The sequence below is a fragment of the Anopheles aquasalis genome, chromosome 2, assembly GCF_943734665.1.
Source record: "Anopheles aquasalis chromosome 2, idAnoAquaMG_Q_19, whole genome shotgun sequence".
Taxonomy (NCBI): domain Eukaryota; kingdom Metazoa; phylum Arthropoda; class Insecta; order Diptera; family Culicidae; genus Anopheles; species Anopheles aquasalis.
In genome coordinates this window covers 85,087,632-85,094,313 of record NC_064877.1, presented here as the reverse complement: position 1 = coordinate 85,094,313, position 6,682 = coordinate 85,087,632, and the positions used below count along the sequence as shown (strand labels likewise).

At 40.1% G+C, this 6,682-nt stretch overlaps 1 protein-coding gene across 1 annotated transcript; it reads right to left on the bottom strand.

Annotated features, from left to right (window-relative positions):
- Positions 1-3,585: 3,585 nt before the first annotated feature.
- On the bottom strand, positions 3,586-5,275 carry LOC126577630 (odorant receptor Or1-like). The gene is made up of 8 exons (XM_050239409.1): positions 5,051-5,275; positions 4,837-4,985; positions 4,477-4,669; positions 4,278-4,402; positions 4,013-4,217; positions 3,858-3,946; positions 3,703-3,775; positions 3,586-3,639 (listed from the first exon to the last, which is right to left on the bottom strand). The coding sequence occupies exons 1-8, from the start codon at positions 5,273-5,275 to the stop codon at positions 3,586-3,588; spliced, it is 1,113 nt and encodes a 370-aa protein (XP_050095366.1).
- Between the last annotated feature and the right edge of the window lie 1,407 nt (positions 5,276-6,682).

The following is a 6,682-nucleotide window of genomic DNA, read 5'->3' as shown; positions in this document are numbered from 1 at the left end:
AAGAAAAAGCGAAACACTATACCTTTAAGACGATACCAAAATTCAGCTTCCGGATCCATGTCTCTCTTGGGCCAAACATAAAACATACGAAACACCAGCAACATCATTCGGAAGCTCGGAAAACGCTTCCAGGACACTTTGGTCCACAGATAATCTTCCGATAGCATTTGTACCCTGTTAAACTCATTAAACATCAGTATCACAGTCACTGATTGAAACGCATTTCATCTTACTTCCTTTTGCGATAGAATAATTTATCCATGCTTCCTTCACCGCAATGTGTTCACCATCAACTGAATGACCAAAAGAACCATCCAGAGTCTCCAGGCATCGTCTTTGGTGCTTCCGTAATACATTACATAACTTCCTGTAAATGATATTTTACTTCAGTGGTGAAAAAAACGTTTTTCACCAGAACAAGCATTACCGGTCGTTTCATGTGTCGTTTGATTGTTTGATCCGACAGAATAAAAATGAATATTTAAACATAAAACTGCATTCGAAGGGGAGTTAGATCATTCGTTCAAGACCAAGGTGTAAGACAACTGATGTTCGACAGGTGTGACGGTGTCCCCATTCAATATTTCATATTCCCCCTAAACTAAAATATTCATATTCTGTAACCATTTGCCAATAACTTTTGCCGAAACGTCCAGACCCTTACCATTCAATCGTTCTATCGCTTTATCGCTCAATATTCGGTTCGGTTCGGTGATAATCGATAGATTTCAACATAATTTTATGAATCGCTTGTTCGTTTTGCAACAGCATTTGGATAAGATAATGATACAACAATAGAAATCATAAATAATCAAGTAATTTTCAATAAACACCTGATCCATTCAGCATAAATTTACTATTCAGACACAACGATAAAAATCAATCTATTCAAAACTCATATTTAATGCATCAATGTGCTGCTACGCGGCAGAAGGCGTGCACAATTTTATTGAGATCAATATTTGCTATCTTGCTGCGATATTTATTCGCCAAAATGTCGATCCAATCGATGAAGCGTGTATCAAGCATGGTGAAGCATTCAATTCATGTCCTTGGTCCTTTCGTTTCGTTCTCGGTCTTGCTTAATTTGTCATCGATCGTAAAACAGCGAAATAGGAGTACGATGATTTTATGATCTGAAAAGGGAACGAATCAATATTTCAATCTTCGTCCTCTGATGTCTCAATTAATTATATCTTCTGTTGTATTCACCGTGAGAAACGTTTCCATGCTGAGCTCTACCTTGAAAAGCGATGCAGCGAAACATTTGAGTTCAGCTGAAGTGCTGTTGAATGAGAAATAAGAGCGACAGATATGGAATCCAAAATAACGGCCAAACTTCCAGGTTCTTCTAATTGTTACCTACCGTTGCTGGAATAAAATTAGGAGCTTTCTGGTGTTGATGTCCATGTCCGGGTAGTTGACAAATGCAGTGGCCTGATGAACTTTTTTCGACTTATAGAAGGAGAAAATGATAGAGTGGTGCTAAAACGATCAACCAAGGCCCTTTAAAATGTAAACCCTCTGAAGTAGAAACTTACGGTGTAGGTTATTTCGTTGCCATAATGACAATTCATGAAAACCTGCATCACCAAACAACCAAAGTATATAACGGTAGCGATTGATTCCTCAATCGATTGTTTGTTAGCCAACAGACATAGCTCGGTAATACACAAACTGAACACCGAACAAAACAATTGCGGAAGCACAGTTGTGCCAGACATATTCAAAATGTCCGAAAGGTACCTGAAAAATCGAAATAAAAACAAAACTATGATGGTACTAACTCATAGAATGATTCCACCTCCACATATCCTAACTTGATAAGCTCCTGATGAAAGATGATGCATTTCAACAGCTCGTTGTATGTTGATTCTTTCATGTTCTTATTGCAATCAGCTGGCTTCACGATCAGTATTTTATCCTCAATATTCGGATGACCAACCTATCGTGCAACCAACAACAATATTATAATTGTTATCTACGTTTCCGTAAACTGCATCGAGAGCCAATCGTTACCTTTTTAAGCTGAATTTCCAGGCGTTGTAAATTTGCGTCAACAAGTGCCAATAAATTTCCTATCAGCGAGTCGCAAGTGACGTTGAAAGAGGCATTGAATATAATAGCAAGGTTCTGATACACAATCGTTGCCGAGTAAAGCCACAACGACGAATTAAAATCGTACGGAAACCAACACGGGTATACGAGAATCCTTACGCGTATCCCACTAACTGTCCAAAATACGATCACTGCGTAGGAAAGGACCAAATAGACCATCCAAGTAATAGTTGTCGACATTCGAGTACGCTTTAGAGGTCTAAAAAGAATAAAAACCGTTCACATTACGTAAGAAATTCAATTTAACGATCAATCGAAGACATCGTACTCAGCTTCTGCCTCGCATAGAGGACGATACATTTCTCCATCCAGTCTATAGACCAGCTCCTGAATATCCCTTATGTTCCTGTGAAAATATTCCAGCTTCCATACGAACACGACTTCCGTAAGTAACAGACTTATGCCTGCAATTTTTTCCTGCAAACATGAAACATTGATTATTAACGTTTCCACGAGTCCTCGTCGTTCTCTACCCACCTCAAGCGGCGCATCGGTCAACAAAAACACCAACTGCAAGGCCATGCTTAGGTAGATGAAGAAAACGCGAAACACTATACCTTTAAGACGATACCAAGAATGAGCCTCCGGATCCATGTCTCTCTTGGGCCAAGCATAAAAGATACGGAACATCTGCAACATCATACGGAAACTCGGAAAACGCTTCCAGGACACTTTGGTCCACATATCATCTTCCGATAGCATTTGAACCCTGTTACACACACCAAAAATCAAGTCTCATAGCCATTTACTCAATCGCATTAAACCTTACCGCCTTCCCCCAAAGAGCGTTTTAACCATTCTTCACCACAATGCACTTTCAACTGATGCACCGGATGGATGCCTCGGTAATATTGCCCCTTCGGTTTCTTGAGCGGGTCATTGGCGATCGAATAGATAAATCAATGGGAATATTTTATCACCTCAAGTGCAAAGCAACAAAGTATAGTAGAATGCATGCAATAGCAACCGACACCATTGAATGGTTGAGCATACAAGCGAATTAATTTTTCAAGTACCTTATAGTGGCTCACTTCTCTAAGTCGGAATAGATCGATTACGCAATATGCACAAACTAGCTGGGATATATTTGATACTATTTCGTCATTGAGACGTTTTCTTATTATTCAATAAAATTGCTCGTTTTCTCGAGACATTCGCATTGCATGTTATAGTTATCTTGGCAATAGCATATTTATAAATATTCAAAATTAATCAGTGTAGAAATCCATCAAAATGCAATTTTTGATTATTTGTTTCTGTCAGTTCGGTTGAATAGCTGGATACTTCATGGTACCATGAATCAATAACTCTTAGGTCATGCATAATTCCTCAAAGTCCTCGAAGCACTGACAGATGTTTCGCACTATTTTATTGAGATCAATAGCGAATGTCGTGAGCGAATAATTTGTGTGCAAACCGCTTCAGTGCAAATCATTAAGCATCATAGCTCATAAGCCCAGTTTTGGATTAATCTGTCATCGACTGCAATACAGCCAAATATGAGTATGAAGATTTTATAACCTGTATGAAGAGCGTTTTAAAAAATAAGATAAATAACAACAGTACCACACATTTTTAACTTACCATGACAAATGTGTCCATGCTGAGCTCTATCTTAAACAACAATTCAGCATAACACTTCAGATCAGGCGCAGTACTGATATTGAAAACGGTTCGCTAGTTACTTTCTGGTTCTAGATAAACGATCTAATGTTCAGAATCTACAGTCCCTCACTTACCGTTGTTGGAATAAAATCAAGAGTTTTCTGGTTTTGATGTCCATGTCTGGGTAGTTTACAAATGCAGTGGCCTGATGAACTCTCTTCGACTTTTTGAGGAAAAAATAAGTGAAATAGAATGCTTTTTTAGCTCGAGCATGTTAACAGCGACTTACTGTATAGGTTATTTCGTTGCCATAGTGACAACTGATGAAAACTTGCATCACCAAACAACACAAATACATTACGACACGTAATAAATCATCCAACGAGTGTTCGTTGGCTAACAAATGCAGCTCAGTAATGCACAAAATGAACACGGAACAAAACAATTGAAGCGTGACAATCGCGCCAAACATATTCAAAATATCTGAAAGGTATCTGTTTAAGACGAAAAGAGTCAATTTTCATATCCTTGTTGTTGAATTCACTGGGCCTCACCCAGTAAGCTCCTGATGAAAGATAATGCACTTTAACAGCTCGTGGTTAGTTGCTTCTCTAAGGTTTTTATTGCAATCAGCTGGCTTCACGATCAGTATCTTATCCTCAATATTCGGATGACCAACCTATCATGCAACCAACAACAATATTATTATTATTATCTACGTTTCCGTAAACTGCATCGAGAGCCAATCGTTACCTTTTTAAGCTGAATTTCCAGGCGTTGTAAATTTGCGTCAACAAGTGCCAATAAATTTCCAACCAACGAGTCGCATGCGATGTTAAAAGAGGCATTGAATGTAATGGCTAAGTATTGATACACAATCGTTACCGAGTAAAGCCACAACGATGAATTAAAATCGTATGGAAACCAACACGGGAACACAAGTATCCTTGTAGGTACAGCACAAACCGTCCAGAACATTAGGAAACCGTCGGAAAAAACCAAATAGATAATCCACATAATGAATGTCGACATTCGGGTACGCTTTAGAGGTCTAGAAGAACAAAAACCGTACACATTACATAAGAATCCAAAGCCCAATCGAAAATATCGTACTCAGCTTCTGCGTCGCTTTGAGGACGATACATTTCTTCATCCAGTCTATAGACCAGCTCCTGAATTTTCTTTACATTATGGTAGAAAAATTCTAGCTTCCAGATGACAACAATTTCCGTAAATAAAACAGAAACTGTGGCGATCCTTTCCTGCAAATAAATTGCTTTCAACAATGGGCATTTTTGTGAACTTTCTTCGTTGTATCCAAACCAACTTGAATTGGCGCATCAGTAAATACAAACACCACCTGCAAGACCACGTTTAGATAGATGAAGAAAACGCGAAACAATATACCCTTAAGACGATACCAAAATCCAGCTTTCACATCCATCTCTCTCTTGGGCCAAGCATAAAAGATACGAAACACTAGCAACATCATTCGGAAGCTCGGAAAACGCTTCCAGGACACTTTGGAAGATGTACTGCCTTCCGATTGCATTTCAATCCTGTTAAACACATCAAACATCAGTTTCACAGTCACTTAATGAGACGTATTTAATCTTACTTTTTTATACGAAAGAACACCTTATCCATGCTGCTGTGTCCACAATAGTGTTCACCATCAAACTGAATTGTTAGCAGGACCTTTCCCAACGATATTGTTTAATTCCATGTTCAACCGTATCATTACGCAGTAGTATTTGTTAATGTCACACTACTTCAGCACCAAAGCATCGTTTATTCGTGGCGCAAACATAACACACCACCTTGATGTTCAGTTGATCTGCACTTCAAACAGATACATATTTAAACACAAAATTGCACTCGATGACGAGTCAATTTGAAAGGAGCCATAGCACGGCACAGTACCGACTGAAACCAAATGAATATTGTAACGAGATGATTCAATTATTTATTTCCGTTCAATGCCTTTTCTCTTCTAGAAATTGGATAGAGACCGAGAACTGCATCACCTGTTTGCTATCTTTTGAGTGTTGATTACAATAGGTAATTGAGTGTCACACCATTTCCTCTACATTTCCTTTTGAAGGAAGGTATTGCTTTTGATCAGTGCATTTATTGTGTAATTACAATCATTGAGCGAAAGCTGATACGATCTTCTTACTCTGATTTGAACAACTAATCGTCGTGAATCTTCTCTGCATGCTGCAAGATAATACTGTCCAAACAAACAAAAGTATAATACTCATTATTAGCTCTACTCTCTCTCTCTCTCAAGATCGGAGCACGCCGCACAGTCATGCCGAATTGTCGTGGCGTCGTTATTATGAATGACAGTCACGTGCTGTCGTTATCCATCGTTCTCGCCCCCACTGTTCGCAGATTCTTTTCTTCAACCGAGAATGGAAAAAGAGGGAAAAGCGCATCTTTAACGGTGCATCATTAAGGGTGTGACACGTTCCTGCTCCGGGTCTCTGGTATTCAAATCCGGGACCCACATTAAAACAATCACCACGGGTATTAAGAGGCGTCGTAAATCATTCGCACACGACTGCCGATCGCAGGTTTGCCTGGACGCCCCCCGGGGGCCACAGGCACCTCCGGGGCCTTGGTCCGCTGCGATCGACGTGACCGACGTACGCGAGAGCAAAAGGGCGAGTCGGCGCACATTACCACACACACCGTGTACGAGTGGGCGCAGTGGATGAATTTATTACAAATTCGTTCCTTGCGCTCCTGCTCCACCACAGCACGGCTGGAACTGGAGTACTTTCATACAGACACGCACGGTACATGGTTGGGTGTCGAGGAAAGGGTGCGGCGGAAACAAAACCGTTTTGTTAGCATGGCTGAGCAGCGCGACACGGAGGACTCTGCATGGTACTCGGGGAAGGTGGAAGCGGGGGTGGTACATGTGTCACATCGTGTGACATAAAGTGGCGTG

Excerpts from the sequence above, each read along its gene's own strand:
- LOC126577630 (XM_050239409.1), bottom strand. The coding sequence starts at position 5,275 with ATGCAATCGGAAGGCAGTACATCTTCCAAAGTGTCCTGGAAGCGTTTT. Across the intron at positions 4,218-4,277 it reads TTTCATCAGGAGCTTACTGG|ATACCTTTCAGATATTTTGA; the intron begins GTGAGGCCCAGT and ends CGTCTTAAACAG. Across the intron at positions 3,776-3,857 it reads TTGATTTTATTCCAACAACG|TACTGCGCCTGATCTGAAGT; the intron begins GTAAGTGAGGGA and ends TTTCAATATCAG.